Raw genomic sequence first — 18362 nt, forward strand, 5'->3', positions numbered from 1 at the left:
TCTCTCTTCTCAGTATGGAGAGTGGGACAGCGGCAACATGCTGCCTCCTGGGTTTGAGGGCGGAGTTGAAGGCGGATGCTCTGATGACGAGGACGACAGAGAGACTCTGTTTGGATCTGAGCTTCTTTCTCCTAGCGGACAGACGGATGTACAGACTTTGGCCATCATGCTTCAGGAGCAACTGGAGGCTATAAACAAGGAGATCAAGTGAGCGTCCGACTTTAAAGCCACTGGCCAGTTGTTTCTGTTAAACATGTTAGATAAGGTTTATATCATTTAACGCTGCATATTGCTATTTGATGTGCTATTTTGATGGAAAAAGTGTTTTAATCAAGGTAAAATCTACCTCCCCTGGAACAAAGTGACATCACATGAGGCATGAGGCAATTAATTAGAGTTCTTCTATTAGTTTTTTATTTATTGTCTTGTCTTAAATCCTCCTTCAACAATGATTTTCACCAATCTTTTCGAATCCGAGTTGGTATTAAAACCTTTTGGGTTGATTCATGTCTTCAATTAAGAAGATGTTTCCTGCAAAACGTTTCTGCATAACCGAATCAGAATCAGAATTATCTTTATTCATGGGGTTTGTGGGTACAAACGAGGAATTTGACATCAGATTCCAACGCTTCCATTGTGGAAATACAATAAAAAACGACAGACAAGCATAGCAGTGAACTACAATCTATAACAAAATAAGCTTTTTTCAGGTAAAAGAACAGAGGCAGAATGTACAATTTATGAATATATGTATCTGTATCTTCTAATTCTGCTAAAAATGCCATAAAAACACAAGACCAAACCTGTGTAAGTCAAATGGGATGGAACGCATCAGGATCTGTGCAGAAATCTGCATGAAGTCAAAGGTTTTTATCGGTTCGAGCTGAACGGCGCCGTTCCTGCAGCTCCTGTGATGTCATCAAACAAACCAGAATTAGCAGCCACTGTTGAATAAAACACATTTCTGTAAAATCCTGCAGTGGAAAACCATGCTTCTAATACCCAGCTGTGTTTATATTGTTAGTTTACATTGTTTAAAAAAGAAAACTAAAAAAGTAGGTGATGTGAGATGCAGAGGTTTTGGCCCCCAGACCTTCATAATGAGTTCTTCCCTCTCTTCTCTCATGCCAGGCTGATTCAGGAGGAGAAGGAGAGCACGGAGTTGAGGGCAGAGGAGATTGAGAGCCGGGTGAGCAGCGTGGCTCTGGACGCCTCTCCTCTTCCGCCGTCCTCACTGGGAGGACGGGACAGCATGGGGAGAGGCTATATGACCCCTTCCATCACGTCCTCCACGCTGGCGTCTCCTTCGCCTCCCAGTTCTGGGCATTCCACCCCCCGCCTCCCACATTCACCCGCCAGGGAGACTGACAGACAGGTACTGACCCCCAGCTGAGGCAACATCTGAGTGGGTGGGTGAACCTGAAGGGCGCCGTGTAAATCTGTTGAATGTTTTTCCCCGACATGCAGAATAGCAAAGAGGGCGAAGAATGCAGAGCGCTCGCCCTCATCGACTCGACGCCTCCGCCCGTCCCTCGAGCCCTACGATTGGACCGGATGACCCACACTCACCCGGGAGCTGGCCTGGACGACCACCGCGAGTTCCGCAGGTGCAAAAAAAACCCAAACAGGCTGTAAACGAGGCGCTTAAGCAGCCGTCGTCGTTAGCTTAACTGTTCCTGTTTCTGTTGGCTCAGTCTTTCTGCTGATGGTGCCACCACCGCCAGCCAGGACTCCCTTCACAAAACCACCAAAAAGAAGAGCATCAAGTCCTCGATCGGCCGCCTGTTTGGCAAAAAGGAGAAGGGAAGAATCGGCACACCTGGGCGAGAATCTACCTCGCTGGGTCTGTGGTCGAACTGGCAGCTGCTCAACTTCTCTGCTGTCCCCCTGATAGTCATGGGCCGGTTTGGGATTCTGACCGTAGGAAAAGCTAGAGCAAAAATATCAGAATATCAGAACAACAGAAAGAAATACTTGAAAAAACATCACAATGGAGAAAAGTTCATCTGCTTAAGCTTCACAGTGGTTTACTGACAATGCCTTCATACAGCAACTAAACACATGATTGCAGGACATTCAGTGGGTTAAAAATAGTAGTTCCCTTAAATACAAATTTGGCATAAATAGGAATGGAAAAAGAACAAAAAAGGCAAAACAGATATTGTATCAACCCTCAATAAGGAAAATGTGGAATGATTTATTTCAGTAATATATATATATATATATACACACACACATATAGATAGATAGATAGATAGATAGATAGATAGATAGATAGATAGATAGATAGATAGATAGATAGATAGATAGATAGATAGATAGATAGATAGATAGATAGATAGATAGATAGATAGATAGATAGGTAGGTAGGTAGATAGATAGATAGATAGATAGATAGATAGATAGATAGATAGATAGATAGATAGATAGATAGATAGATAGATAGATAGATAGATAGATAGATAGATAGATAGATAGATAGATAGATAGATAGATAGATAGATAGATAGATAGATAGATAGATAGATATAAAACACACAGCTCTCTCACCCACCCTCATACTTCTGAGCAGGTGGATGGTTCTCCATTTCCAGGCCTCATGTCCTGGGAACTTGAGGGTTCTTCTTAGGATCTTCGCTGTTCTAAGATTGCGCTCTTCTGGACTGAGATGTCTGATGTTTCTCCAGGTTTCTGTTGGAGCCACTTCTCCAGAGTCGGGTTACCGCCCCGAGTTCTCCAATGACCACGGCCACCACTGCTGTCTTCACCTTCCAGGCTCTTTCTAGTTCTTCCCTGAGCTCTTGGTATTTCTCCAGTTTCTCTTGGTCCTTTTTCCTGATGTTTCCATCACTGGGGATGGCCACATCTATCACGGCTGTCCTCTACTGCTTATCAATGATCACAATGTCCGGTTGGTTGGCCATTACCATTGTGTCTGTTTGTACCTGGAAGTCCCACAGGATCTTAGCTCTGTCGTTCTCCACCACCTTGGGAGGTGACTCCCATTTTGACGTGGGGGTCTGCAGTTGGTTTTTCTGACAGATGTTTCTGTCCACTATACCAGCCTCTTGGTTATGGCGTTCCATGTATTCCTTCCCTGCTAGTATCTTACACCCTGCTGTGAGATGCTGGATGGTTTCTTGGGCCTCTTTGCATCGCCTGCACCTGGGATCTTGCCTGGTATGATAGATCTGGGCCTCTATTGCTCTGGTGCTCAAGGCCTGCTCCTGTGCTGCCATGATACATTCTTCAGGGCTGCCCTTCAGTCCAGCCCTCTCTAGCCATTGGTATGATTTGGTCACATCATTCACTTCAGCTATCTGTCAGTGGTACATCCCATGCAGAGTTTTTCCTTCCACCATGGTTCCTTCAGTTCCTTCTCTTCCAGCGTCCATTGTCTGAAACATTCACTGCAGGATTAATCCCCTGGGACCATCTTCCTGATATATTCTAAGAGCTTGGATGTTTCATCTTCAATGGTGGCTCTGATGCTCACTAGGACTCTGCCTCCTTCTTTGCGCTTAGTGTATAGCCAGTGGATGCTGGATTTAGGATGGAACCCACCATGCATGGTGAGTAGCTTTCGTGCCTTAACATCAGTGCTCTGGATTATCTCCCTTGGCAAACTTATTACGCCAGAAAGGTGTCTGATTACTGGCTGGGCATAGGTGTTGATTGCCCGGACCATTGAGCCGACTTCCCAGAACTTGCCTTACTCGTTGCAAGTATTTGGCTGTTGCTGCTTTCCTTGTGGCCTCTTCATAGTTTCCATTTGCTTGTGGTATTCCAAGATACTTATAGCTCTCTTCAACATCTGCTATTCTCCCTTCTGGGAGTGCAATCATATATATATATATATATATATATATATATATATATATATATATATATATATATATATATATATATATATATATATATATATGTATATATGTATATATATATATATATATGTATATGTGTGTAATGCCTGCATACAAACATACATGTATTTACTATTCCCTTTATCCTTCTTTTAGCCCTCTAGATGGGATCTAAATCACTTAGTTAATATCTGAGCTCTGTGATTGCTTGAAACCAAAGTTAAAATCCTTGTTTGCCCACACAATCTTGGCTAATAAAGCTGATTCTGGTATTATAATATCCTGCTGGTCCTCGAAACTGTAAACCGACCCATGCCTTCTCCATTAGCACACTTAATTATCAACCTGTGAATTAAATACGGTGGACTGAAGCCGTTACTTTCTCCACAGCCTCGACTCCTTCTGATGACCTCGGCTCAGCTGACCCATTAGGCCTGGTAAAACTTGGGACGGGAACAGTAGAGAAAGATCGCCGCAACAAAAAGAAGTGAGAACGGCCATCTTTCCTCACTCTTCTAATGTTGGAATCTAAGCTCTGAGGCAGATTAGTTAATCACACAGTCAAGTGACACCAGGACTGCTTGTGGAAGCAGTGACACTATGAAGGAAATGCCATTGTACTGGTGTGAACATCTCATGTTTAATGTTATTTATAAATGGAGACATCGGTAAGGTGAGAGACGAAGAAATTAATCTCTGTCAAACCTCAGTTTTCCACTTTCTTTGCCAGGCATGACTTGTTAGAAGAAGCCTGTCGTCAGGGTCTTCCTTTCGCCTCATGGGACGGCCCCACTGTGGTCACATGGCTGGAGGTACGCATCGCACCCGGTTCTAACTGCTGTACTGACTCACTTTACTTGACGTGTCGTCTGTTTTAACTTCATTCATCGGCTTCAAGCACCTACGTTTGGTTGAGAAGTTAGCTAACTGGCATCCCAACAGGAGTTAACCTGAAGGAAATCTGCTGATTTCAGGAATAACCATGTTTTTGAAATGCTTCAAAATTGCTAGTACCCAATTTTAATAAATTCTGAATTTACTTTAAGAGTCACAAATTAAAAGTAAACATGTGAGAATAGCTTTTTAAAATAGTTGCCTTTAAAGTAAAGTTAGTAATTAGCATGGTTGGTGTGCTAGCAGTACTAAAACTGCAGTCTCTTTGTGTAATAACCATGAAATATAGATATTTAGCTCAACTCTTAATGAGAGACTGCCAGTATTTCCAGATCCAGCATGTCTGAGGGAAAAAGCTCAAGGGGATAAACCAAAGAAGCTTTGCTGTACTCCATTCAGCCTTCCTGTTTACTGATACAGATGTTGTTCACTGCCTCGTTCACTTGCAGCCTTAATAAGCCACTCAGGTGCAGTAACGTCCTAGAAAACATTGTTTTCTTTTAAAGGGAAGATATCATGCCTTCGTTTTTACATTTAAATCCTTCAGTTGCAGTCTGTATAAAGTGGAACAGCAATACTTTGGTCTGAATTCCTCGTTATTGTGGCCCCACAGCCCCTCTTTCACCCCTGTTCTGGGGATGTGTCTGAGAGAAACTCGTTTTGGTGCTAAAGATCTCAGCCCGTTCACCCATTTTTGTTCTCTGCTGGGGGACAATGTAATGAATAGTGTGGGCTAATGGTAAATTAACTCACACTAAGAGCTTCTATAGCGCTTTAAGTAGTCTGTCAACCCCAAAGCCCTCTACATTACAATCAGTCATTCACCCATTCACACCCTGACGGTGGTGAGCTATGCTAGCAGCCACAGCTGCACTGGGGCAGACCGGCAGAGGCGAGGCTGCCATACATGGGCGCCTCCAGGCCCTCTGATACACCAAACAACCAAAAATTTTCACGTATCCTCTTGTAGCTTCGGAATCCTTCAGCTTGGACTACGAAATCACTGCAAAACAATGTATAAAATTGGTGGATTCGCAACATTGGCAAGCCAGAAGTTCATGACCTTGTTTAGCAGCTCTGCAGCAAATACTGTGACATAATTGTTCAAAAAACGTAATGGAGAACAGAGAAAACTGAACAGCTTGAAAAGCATGACCCAAAGACAATATAAAGATATCCACATCGCACCTGGACAAACTAAATTAAAAAAAGTTTCTTAGAGACTCCAAGTAGAGAACTAAATGTTTTCAAAGCCAAAAAAAAAGTGGATTTAGCATAATATGTCCCCTTTAAAGAGCTTATTATATTGTTGTGCCTTTTCTTGCTCCTTTTTTAACAAATTACTGGTCATAACGGCTAACTTTGATGCTTCTTAACTTAGTAACAGCTTCCGCACCGAAGGCTGTTGTTACCAACGTGACCTGGCAGCGCTTAGGTGTAGTGTGTTCTCTGATTGAAAAAAAATCTGATTTCCAGCCTTTTCACCTTAAACCATTTGATTCTGGTCACCAGCAGATTTCTCTGTAAATCTCCAGTAATTAGTGGTGTAAACATTGGCCGACAGAACTGTGTTACATAAGCATTGAAGGAGTCTGCATCGCTTTTAGATTTTGTGTTGCCAAAAACAAAAAGATACCAACGATATGCGAGCACTCTGCAAGAAAGCCACGAATGATCATTTTGAGATAAATTCTTCAAAACACAGTTTGGGAGTCATGTAAAATTTAGTCTATTTATAAAAACACAAAATAAGGAGCATCTTCAGTGTTTTCTTCAAGCATCAGAACCCCTTTTGAAACAGACAAACTACAATGCTCTAATATATTGTTAATCCATGAAGCCTTTTCTTCTTTAAGAAAACACATTATTTGGATTTGTTTTATACCTTAAATACTACTAAAATCATATTGTCAACCTAATATGGTGCATTTTAACACCCCATAGTAACGGTTTGAGACTTATATGCTCATTTTTAAAAGAAATAAAAGCTTTAAGCGTTCCATCACACAGAGTTCATGATGTGCCCTCTTTGCTCTCCAAGCTGTGGGTGGGGATGCCAGCGTGGTACGTGGCAGCCTGCCGCGCCAACGTGAAGAGCGGCGCCATCATGGCCAACCTGTCGGACACGGAGATTCAGAGGGAGATCGGGATCAGCAACCCTCTGCACAGGCTCAAGCTTCGTCTGGCCATCCAGGAAATGGTCTCTCTCACCAGTCCCTCGGCGCCTGCGAGCACTCGCTCCGTAAGCCTCAGTGAAGAACTTTAGCAAATCTGGGCTCTGACGTCAGCAACGGAGACTGACTTTAGCTTCTCCTTGATGCTTCTGTCTTTGCAGTCAACCAGCAATATTTGGATGACACACGCTGAGATGGAGTCGCTCGCTGCTGCCACCAAACCGGTAAAGACTGCCTCTTATGCCAGCTGAAATATTTCCGGATTTCGTGATGCTACACTTATTTATTTGCAGTTTTTTGCTTTGATAGAACTTTTTTTGTTTTAATAATATGTTGCAAAGTGAGCAGTATGAATAAAGCTTTTTTTTTCCTTTTTCTTTGTCTCTGATTAGGAATGTTTGGCTTCACCTTTCCCCTTCTGTTCCCTAAAAATCTGTTTTGATGTGGTGTTTTTCCAACTAATTCTCACTCACTAACAAAGCTTTTCCTTCTTCTGCTCTTCCTCTCCTCTCCACTCTGGTTCACTGTAACAAACACACACACACACACACACACACACACACACACACACACACACACACACTCCTACCTGCCGATCTTCCCTTTCCTTTCCAACTCTCTTTCCCTTTTTCTCTTCCCGTTCTTTTTGAACCAAAAAGGAGCAGAAGGAGTTCAGCTGGGATCAGGTGAGAACAACTTGACATTTATTTCAGTGAGACTCAAACTAACGTCTTATTCTGCGGTGTCTTGTGCGTTGCAAACTTTATTGGATCACATTTGCCCCATAGGTAGGTATAAATAAACTTTGAAGGCTCTGACAGAATGGAGATCAGCGCCGTAAAAACAACACCGTCCCGAGACATAAAACATACAACAGGAAACAAAGTTGAGAATCTCTGAAACGTGCATCATTTGAATTTCGTGTTATGATTATTTAGCTAAGTGATTGAAAATGAAGGCTGATATATTGCTATATGCTGGTGAAGATTCTCATCTAGGTCATAATAATTCCAAAAAAAAGTTAAAAAAAACAACAACAAAACAACTGGATTTTTTTCCGAAGTTTGAAGACGTTTCGCTTCCCATTCAGGAAGCTTTCTCAATTCAGATCTAAGCCATAACAAGGCCTTTTTGGACCACAATATAAAGCTTGGAACTCCACAATCCACACTACTCTAGAAAGCTTTCTGGATGGGAAGCGAAACATCTTCAAACTTCGCAAAAAAAATCCAGTAGTTTTGTTTTTTAACTTTTTTTTTTGGAATGATACATTGCTAGTTTGGGGAATTCCTTTGATTCCCATTAGAAATGGTCAGTTTGTGTCTGTTATTTTATAAATCTTTTCTCCTCGGTGCTTAAAATGTCGTGTATTGCATCACATTTTAGTTTAATACAAGCAGTATTAAACTAAAATGTTATTTTTCTAACAATAACTGTGCAGAAAAAAAGCACATCACCAGTGCAGCAAATTTGAGCTCAACATTGGGCTGTATTTTTTATTCATTTATGCATTTTAGATTTATAAGCCAATGTCCCAAAGGCTTTAAAAACATTGAAAACTTTGTAGTGACAAGGTTCCGCAATTGTTAGCATTGATAAGGTACCAGGTTGAAGTCCTGGTTTGGGCTTTTCTGCTCAGGGTTTACAAGACCTCGCTATACAAGCATGGGTTACAACCCTGAGTAGCATCAAGATGGTATAGAGTCAGGGAATGAACATGGGAAGCCCCATAGTGTGTAGAATGAGCTCAAGTCTCTGTTTTATAGAAAATTTAAGTATCATTTTTAGTTTTGAATAATCAAATAGTAAAAAAATATTCAATATGACTATAAACAAGTCATAAAGCTGCAAACTCAACAGGAAAATGTTACCTTCTTAAATAAATTAGATATTCTCTTTCATTCATGTGCAGTCATGCGCCTCCTGCTGGCCATTTGAAACAATGCAGCTTGGTGTCTGTTCTCCAGTTAAGCCACTTTTTTAAAACAGCCATCATTACCCCAAAGTCCTTCTTCAACCAACCTTTAAGATCTAAAACTCCTCAAAGCCCACAAAGAAAGTTTTGCTGCACTGATTTGGTTTAATTGTTGGGGGTTTAAACTTACATTTTATACATTTCACCATAGAGGTGGTACATGAAAATGAGATTGCATAATTCTCCTTAAAAACAAACAGTAACAGTAGTTCGACTCTAACGTTCACAAGCAGCCAGTTTAATGATACTTTTTCTCTGTTTGTGCCTTCTCTGTGTAGCCTTGTAGTGTCAGGATCAGCTTTGCTGAGCAAAAGTGGTCAGTGGGGCATTCCCCCTGTTGCTCAGTGGAAATCATTAAATTAATGGCATGACCATCAGATCTGGTTCAATTCAATTCAATTTTATTTATAGCGGCAATTCATGATGCATGTCATCTCATGACACTTTACAAAGTCAAATTCAATCAAATTATACAGATTAGTCAAAACATTTCCTATCTCACACAGTAAATCGGACCATTTTGTAGAGCTAAACCACATGAAATGGAATCTTCATGGCAATATCAAGGGGTGCAATATCACAATCGCAAAGGACTATTTTGAAAGGGTATCATATTTAATATTTCAAGTGGTTTATATCGGCCTGTTGTATGAACTTTCACTCCTTACTTGATGAATATTTTTGTGGCCAAGATGCTAAGGCTCACATAGTATGATAGAGAAATTTTGATGAAGGTGGACATAAATATCTTTGTAATATTTAGCAATATCATTGCTATTACATTTATTTTCAGCTACTGGGCAGCCCCACCACAGGCATTATAAACATACAGATAACAAGGTTTACACAACTGAAGGTCTCAGGTGAGACCAGGAATGAAACAATGAAGAACAAAACTAAAACAATTCAATAAAAACCCGATCGTACAGCCCAGCACCGTGTTGCTGGAGATTTAGGTGATAACCCCCCACTCCCAACCCCCCACCCCACCCACCGTGACACTGGAATAACACCTACATGTGTAATACATAAACCGTAAAAGAGCAAAACATGTATTTGGAAAATGCAAACATTAGAAAACACGCACGCACTGGCATGTTCCTATTGCTGCAAACCACTAGCTAGCATGCTATATATAGGCCTGATGCTAGCCAATTAGCCATTATGATCAAAGTAATTACACCGGCGTGTCGGCAAACTTTTACTTAGTTGTTTATCTACCAGGGACAAATGGAGTGAATATTCTTTCGTCTGTATAATACAAAATATTATGAATACAGGTTTCTAGCCTAATTTGCGACTCATATCTCCAGCTATGCCTTTAAGAAACGTGTTAGACAAAAATGAAACTCTGCAGATAGGTTCACTTTTAAATAAAGTTACATTGCAGAGTCACGGCATGACGAAATAAATGCTCACATTATGCTTTTTTAGCGCTAAAGAGCTACAATCCTGTTTTACCCACAGAGTGGATGATGTGGAATAACCAGCTGCCGCCATGTTTGTGCTTTGCTTTGGGCCTGGGCGTGTGGGCTCATGTACAAAATGCTCAGGCCCAAAGCACATGGCAAACAGGAAGAAAACAATAGCCTTTAATCAGTAGTCAATAAAGTCTGGACATTTGTGAGATTCAACGGAAAGCTTCGTGATTCGAATGAAAAGTTCAGACTTGACTGAGCAGTGAAATGAGTACAGGTGAGAAGTAAAGTGTTAGCATGCAGAGTTAGCGCTACCACGTCTCTCTTTGTCGCTGCATACAGGTAAACTATCTGTTAAGCTAGTATTGGGTTTACCTCTCCTTGGCCGCATCCAAGGGGAGCGTCTCAGTCTGAGGTGGAAAGACGAGACGTTGTCGGGAAAGTTAAAACAAAAGCTTGGCTCTGCCCTACCAGAAAGATTCCCTGAAGTCATATTAAGTTTCATTGGGAAGTGTTTGGAGAAAAGAGGCGTTTTCTTTTAGCTCTACCTTCCTCCCTTCCAGATTCTGGCCCATGGAGACATGAACCACGAGTGGGTGGGAAACGAATGGCTGCCTAGTCTTGGTCTACCCCAGTATCGCTCTTATTTCATGGAGTCACTGGTCGACGCACGCATGCTCGATCACCTCACCAAGAAGGAACTGAGAGGTCAGCTGAAGATGGTGGACAGTTTCCACAGGTAAGACAGAGGAATTCATTCTTCCCTTTTATATAAAAAAAAAAAACAGGTCTTAGGAATGATGTGCTTTAAAATCTGTGAGAAAACAGAATAATGTGTGTTTTTTTTCTACATGCAGGGTGAGTCTTCACTATGGGATCATGTGCTTGAAGCGCCTGAACTACGACAGGAAGGAGCTGGAGAGGAGGAGGGAAGAGAGTCAGCATCAGAACACAGGTGAGCCGTAGTTTTGTGGATATGCTTCTGGGACACATGTGTAGAAAAGCCTGCATCTGTTATTGAAGAAACGAGAACGTACACTCAAGGTTTTTGACAAATCCCTGCCTTTAATTTAAGAAACTTAACTTAGAGGGGAAAAAACAACTTGAGAAATGAGACAATCTCTAAGCCATCTCCTAAAATCTGCAGAAATTCAATGTAACTGAAGTCTTTTTAAATTGTTCAACATTCTGAAGTTGATGGGAGCTCCATCAAAGATTGAGCAAAGACGAATTGTCAAAGATCGACTCTCTGGATGTTCCAACCTTATCAAATGTAACAGGAGGAGAGGCGTCCAATGGCCAGCAGAAGATTGCAATAAAGCGTTGTCTCCAGTTCTAGGGTGCCAGTAAGTGTGGTGGGCACTGCAGCGATCTCCTCATCAGACTGGACTTTAAAGAATAAACTTCTCCATATTCCCGTTATTATGTCTTTAACATGCAGGTCATATCTGTCTTTTTTTTTTTTGCAGATGTGATGGTGTGGTCCAATGAGCGAGTCATGTGTTGGGTGCAGTCGATCGGTCTGAAAGAGTTTGCAGACAACCTTTTAGAAAGCGGCGTTCACGGGTCCCTCTTGGCCCTCGACGATACCTTTGACTACACGGACTTGGCCCTTCTTCTTCAGATACCCAATCAGAACACGCAGGTGCTGCGCTTCACGCATGAGTCAAAGCCTGTTTCCCATGTTTTGGGAACTCTTGCTCGTTTCATTTTAGGATAATTCTGATTCCCGTCTCGTGAGTCTCTCCTGCTGCCTTCGTCTTGTCAGCTCCTGCTGCCTGACCGTGATTTGTGTTGTTGCAGGCGAGGCAGCTTCTGGAGAAGGAGTATAACGCTCTGATCTCCATGGGAACAGAAAGGAGGCCGGATGAGGTAGGACAAAGCCGACTGTCAGCGGAAAATCGCTCCTCATGATCATTCCCGCTTGTAGACTGAAGTGTGACTTTATTGTAACCAGCCTGATTAGGGCTATTTTAGTTGACATCAAAGATTTTCTTTCACTTGTCAAATTCATCCCATTGTTGAATAAATCTCATGAAAGGCTGCCGTTTCCTCTCGTTACTGGAGAGGAAGCCGTTTGGGCAGACGTGCACGCGCCTCTGCCCGCACATTGTCGGCGTGCAGAAGCTGTTCAGCTGTGTTTACATGGGGCGCTAATTGCTTAGTTACAGCGTGTAGCACTAACACGTCAAAAAGAGTGTGCTTTGTCAAATGCTAGTTTATTACCAGGGTCTAATAGATGTCCTCTGCTGTGCGCGCTGTTGTTTGTGAATCAACACCATTACGCTCTTCACGCTGCAGGACGGCACAAAGACGTTCACGCGCTCGCCGTCGTGGAGGAAGATGTTCCGGGAGAAGGACCTCCGCGGGGTCACGTCCGATTCCTCCGAAACGCTACCTGCCAATTTCCGTGCCTCCGCCATCTCGACGCCCTCTGTCACGTTGAGGAAGGTCCAGAGTGAAGGTGAGGAGTCGCTGCGGCGCATCGAACAGCGAGCTCCACTGGTGTTTAATTATGCAGTTATAGGCACGTTGTATGTCGGGCATTTTAAAGCAATTTTAGGCAGGTAGAAAGAGTCAGGGGAATTTTTTTTTGGTCAAGACAAAACACACAAATCAGTAACATCTAACTTGAAGGAGAAGGAAACAGTGTTATTTTACAATTTGGAAGATTATGGAATTTAAGAATTTTCCTGGTCTAGAAAAATATGGAAAAGCATTTACGTATAAAGATGTTTCCTTCTCTCATTCAAAGTTCATCCATCCTTCCTATTTTGGTTTAAGGGTGAGCTTTTGGATTTAATAATGACCCCAAAAAAATGGCGTAAAAAACGTTTTCTCCTTGTTGTCACATGACCACCATCTTCTCTGGGTTTTATTGGGTTTTAAATAATGGACAGACACAAAGTTAAGTTACATTTTAAAACAATATGTGGTTTTCATAATGGTTGAGAAGTAAAAAAAATCTGCATTTACATTCAGCCACCTTTATAATGATGTCCTTAAATGAAATGCAGTGCAAACATCTGCCTTCAAGTCACCTGATTATTAACTGGAGACCAGCCAATAGACAAATACAGCTGTGCTGATTTTTGATCTCAGAGAAAATTTGTGAAGGGACGATCTCCCGAGTTGATTGGAAGATTGATGGAGCCAACTATAAGGCAATCTTATAAGAAAACCTATTAAGAGTCTGCAAAAGAGACAACAACCCTTAACATACAGCAAGAGCTACAATAGACTGGTATACGGTAGGTCAGTGGTCCCCAATTCTGGTTCTTGAGGGCCGGTGTCCTGCTGTGTCCCTGATCCACCAAATCTGAATCAAATGGCTGATTTGTCTCCTTTGTATCCAGTCTAGGTCTCCAGAGTCCTGCTAAGGGCCTAATTATTTGACTTAGGTGTGTTACAGCAGTGTAGCAAATAAAAGCTGCAGGACACGGGGCCCTCCAGGGCCAGAACTGAGGGTCACTGGTATGGATCAAAGCATTTTTATGTGTCAAAATGGCCCAGTCAAAGTACAGGGCTAACTAAATCAACTAAGCTTTGACAATTACTATTTGCAGACACTCAAATCTGGCTGAGTCTGAGCTGTTTTGCAAAGAAAAGGGGGAACCAGCAATTCAGTCTCCAGCCTAACTGCGCAAAGCTGGTGGAGAGTTAAAACTGTAAATAACCCAAAAGGAGGTTGTATTTACTCTGGACAGCTGAATATAAATACACACCACACTTTTAAGATTTTAAGTCATTTGTTAACATTGTTTACACCTCACAATTAACTTAGTGTTGATCCATTAAATAACATCCCAATAAAAAGAGGAAATACCCTTGTAGAAGGAGCTATACACTGCAAAAAATAACTCAAAGTAAACTAAATTTCCTTGATTTGAGCAGGTAACTGAGATTATTTGCCGATGGAATAACATTTTTGCACTTAAAATAGGAACAACTCATCTCCATCATCTTATTTCAAGTGCAGGATGTCTAATTATCTTATTTTAGCGGTTAAGAATACTCATTCCATTGGCAGAACATTTTATTTACCTGCTTACATCAAAGGCAAATACATTAATTTAAAGGGAAATGTTACTTATTTTAGCTCTTTTTGCAGTGTAGAGTACCACCCAGCCCTCCGTAGCATGGTTCCAGTGACTATAGAGGCATGTTTGCTAATTATCCTTCTTCTCTTTGGCAGCAAACTCCGGTCCCAGAGGAGAGTCGGGTTCTGTGAGAACATATTCCTGCTAAACATAAGCACACCAGGTGAGAACCTTCTACTGAAGCAACGTCACATGGAAACACCAACAATAATACTGTAATTCTTCTTTCCTTTCTTTTCTTTTTTTTTTTAGAACCCACTTGTACTCCAAACTGATTTTTCAAGAAAAAAAAAAAAATACCGAAGAGCAAATATTAAAAATGGACACCAGAAGACGACCAACAGCCTTCGTGTCCCAAAACGATCAAAGACAGTGTGTGAATGATTTCTGAAAAGATGACAAAACTACGAGCGAATGTCCATTTATCCATCCGTTTCTCCCTCTCCTTTACTCTCTCTCTCTCTCTTCCTGTCTCTTTCTCTCCATAGTTGTGGCATGATGATGATGTTTGAATCTGTAGAAAGTGGTCTGTAGAAAGTGACCATCGCCTATCGTGAACTCATCTTCTTTTTCTGAGCGTGAGACGGCAATATTGACACAATGAATTTACAGGTTTTTTTTAAACTAGGAGGGTGGGGGGGTGGGGGTGGGGTTTGCATTCCTGATCAGATGGGGAGAAATTTTCACCTGATGTGACTCTGACTTAGACCGATAAGGAGGAAATACTCCGCCTGATGACGTCCCGGCACGTGAAAATGTGCCGAAGTGGAGGTTTGAGCGGAGGACCGCCGCGCGTTCTGAAGCCATAGTGGAGATGAGATGCACAAATGTGAATAGGACCAATGACCAGAGAGTTGGAAAAGTGCTTTACGGGAAACTCCTGATCCAACCGGGATTAAAAAAAAAAATAATAATAAAAAAAACAATAAAAGAGTTTAGATAGGGAGCATTTGTGTTAATATGCATGCCAAAATCTGTCATTTCAGAGTGAACTTCATGATATCAGTCATCTAAAGATGTGAACGCTCGGGTCAGGACTTTGTAAAACGTGTGTATTTTATTTTTAGCATTTTTATGACAAACTGCTATTGTATGTATGTATGTACAGTAAGTATGTGTGTGTATTAAACCGTACGTTCATTTCATACTCGGTTTTACGGCTGACTGTAATTTCATTTTGCGGTTGATAAAAGGAAATATGTTTTAAACTATGGACATTTAAGATATGCTACTTGTATGTGTACATTTTGGAGAAAAAAAAAAGAAACACATTGTGTTATGATTTAAATTCATATTACTGGAGAGTAGTGACAATAATTGAACATAGTATGATGACAATAATGAAAATGATTGTAAAAGCTGTAATTAAAAAAAAACTACCAGTAATGTGTTAGATTTTGGAGTTTTTGCCTTACAATGACCAATGAAGCTGGTTTATTTTTTATTTTTACCGACCTATCTTGTACCGACAGATGCACAGCGATCTAGGGATGTTGGGCATAATGCTATTAATTATCCCAGTGGGTCTGAGGTGTGTTTGAATCTAAACTGACTAAATTTTACTGAATTCTAGTTAAAGGGCTTTATTTTAGAGAGAGTAAAGGTGGAAATGCATCATATTATTCTGTTAACAACGAAAACCGTTGAATATCAATTGTGACTGAATTATCCGACTTAATAGATGGATGTTAGTCTTAAAATAATTTGAGCATTCTGCAACAATCTGCAAATAAATCCTACTTGTTTGGATTTGCCTTTTCACCACCTACTCCAGCATTTCATAAAGTGTTAATGAGACGTCTGAAGCTTTCAAAACAGACACCAGAGAGAAGAGTTTTGGACTCAGTCGACCTGTTCCCCCGGTTCTAGTTAAAGTCCCAGTGCCAAACTCTGCATGTCAACATTGTGGAGGAAGGGGGTTTCCTTTTCCTGGCATCCCTCCTAAACAAGCAGCCCCTCATGTGCATAATGTCTAAAGGCTGTTTTGGAGACTTGGGAACCCTAAGAAGCCGCACTTCTTCACACCTTCCTCTTTAGATAAACCGTAATGTGCAATTCCCAGTCATGTTTGAACTTATATAGCAGAGATATTTAACCCTGGTCCTCAGGACCCACTATATCCTGTGTGTTTTAGCTGTTTCTCTGCCCCTACAGATCTGACTTAACCTCTTAAGCCTGAGGGTCTGTTTTCCAAAAAAAAGTGCATACTCATAATTTATAAGGCATTTCTCAACTTGTACATTGCCTAAGCTGCTAATCTTCTTACCAGCTAACATAAAGGTCCTGGAGGATGATGTGGATGAGAAAATTTCCACAAATTATTATGGGCCTGAGTAAATGAGATTTAAATGCCCAAAATTTTTTAATTTGGCCTAAAAAATGCAGATATTTACATAAAAAACTTCTAGCCTTTGCTGTAAAGAAGGAAATAAACACAATAAATTGTAACTACAACATCTTAATTACATCTGTAGCCAGTCTGGTGTCCACCCAACAAGCAGTTGAGAAGGTTTGCATGTTTACACTGAAATAAATCCAGGCAGAACCCTCCTGTTTTTGAGCCATTTGGCACAGTTTTGGCACAATTTTTGAAATTTGGAACTTATACTTGAAATTAAAAATGTAGGATGCTGTTATATATTTGGTAGATACTTTTGAAGAGGAGTCTCAGATAAAGATCTGGACATGTGATAAGTGTGTCGGTCTCAGTTCTTAACGCACTTGCAGTCAGCTGCAAGTGCGTTATTATTGCTAAGGAGTGGGTTTAACAGGTTAAAGAAATGGGTGATTAAGGGGCCTCTGAGGAGGTCATGCAAATAATGGATTCAGGTGTGCTGGAGCAGAGACACGTCTAAAAGATGCAGAACAGTGGGTCCTGAGAACCAGACTGGAAGACCTCTGAAAAAAGGATGAATATAAGGAAACTATGATGGAAGAGCTGTGATGCTGTGGGAGCTTTTTCTTCACCAAAGGACCAAAGAAACTTGTCATGATTTGTGGCATCATGAACAAGAGATTTTAAATAAAAATCTGGTTAGCTCTAATTTAGCTCTAAGTTAGCTCTCAGTAGTGGAGCAAACTACTACTGAGAAAGAAGTCTTTGTAGAATGACAGGCTTAGCGTGAGGTTTTAAAACCTTTTCATTCTTTTTTATATAAATAAGGGTTCAAGTTTACAATATACTTGTAGAGGGTTTAGCGAGGGTCACGCCTCCGAAGATTGGGTGGATTTTATCTCCTGGAGGTCTTCCAAGGAATTTTGCTGTGGTCTGATTGGGCAATGCTGAGCTGTGTTTTTGTTTTTTCAGACAGCAAAACAGTCAAAGGGGTAAACTGGTCTGCCTAGAGTTTAAATCAGGGCCACTTTTTGATTCATCCTGAATATATATCTGTTCAGGGTGACATAAAGAAGAAAAACAGAAAACAATTATTTAATCGCACATTAAATAAAGGCTGATTTGTAATTATTCCATGATCTATGGGTTTTATAGTTTTTTTTTTCAAGGTAACGGTTTTCCAAGGTCTTTTTTAATGATTTTCACATGTTTTCATGTTCACTGGTACTTTTATGTTTAATTCTATCTTAAAACTTGTAAAGCCTGTTTATTTCTTAGTTTATTTATTTGTGTTCTGGTCCTGATTAGGACTGCTGCAGCATAGAAAACTTGAAATACTGTTGAAATACTAGTTTAAAGAAATGTGCAAATACAACTATTTCACGGCACCCTCCATAATGTTTTGAAAAAGCAGTGATAACAAAGTGTTTTGTTTAACTTTGAGTGATTATATGATGAGTCCTCCAGTGAGGATAAAGTCGTCAGGACACCAGACAAACCGGCACCCTGTGGCGGGTCTTAAAAGCGCTACATCGTTATCATCAAATTCCCAGTCTGCCTCTAATCCCTCGCAGGTCCCAGCTGCTGTGGCACCAGAATGGTC

The 18362-nt window shown here is 41.0% G+C and overlaps 1 protein-coding gene across 4 annotated transcripts in view; it reads left to right on the forward strand.

The window, feature by feature from the left end:
• The window catches only part of LOC105926717 (liprin-alpha-3), a 46357-nt gene extending 31036 nt beyond the window's left edge, over positions 1-15321 (forward strand). For 3 of the 4 annotated variants that reach the window (XM_012863140.3, XM_036141710.1, XM_036141711.1), the window contains 16 exons: positions 14-207; positions 1132-1375; positions 1468-1607; positions 1695-1843; positions 4254-4350; positions 4594-4675; positions 6799-6999; positions 7093-7155; positions 7591-7617; positions 10888-11063; positions 11182-11279; positions 11794-11969; positions 12128-12196; positions 12626-12788; positions 14520-14587; positions 14677-15321. In XM_012863140.3, the coding sequence (XP_012718594.2) occupies positions 14-207; positions 1132-1375; positions 1468-1607; positions 1695-1843; positions 4254-4350; positions 4594-4675; positions 6799-6999; positions 7093-7155; positions 7591-7617; positions 10888-11063; positions 11182-11279; positions 11794-11969; positions 12128-12196; positions 12626-12788; positions 14520-14572 (1932 nt within the window). In that variant the 3' untranslated portion in view covers positions 14573-14587; positions 14677-15321. Of the gene's footprint in view, positions 1-13; positions 208-1131; positions 1376-1467; positions 1608-1694; positions 1844-4253; positions 4351-4593; positions 4676-6798; positions 7000-7092; positions 7156-7323; positions 7493-7590; positions 7618-10887; positions 11064-11181; positions 11280-11793; positions 11970-12127; positions 12197-12625; positions 12789-14519; positions 14588-14676 lie in introns of those variants that run through there. The other variant, XM_036141712.1, reaches the window with a different exon arrangement.
• Positions 15322-18362: the final 3041 nt, after the last annotated feature.

The sequence above is a fragment of the Fundulus heteroclitus genome, chromosome 10 (assembly GCF_011125445.2).
Source record: "Fundulus heteroclitus isolate FHET01 chromosome 10, MU-UCD_Fhet_4.1, whole genome shotgun sequence".
Lineage (NCBI taxonomy): Eukaryota > Metazoa > Chordata > Actinopteri > Cyprinodontiformes > Fundulidae > Fundulus > Fundulus heteroclitus.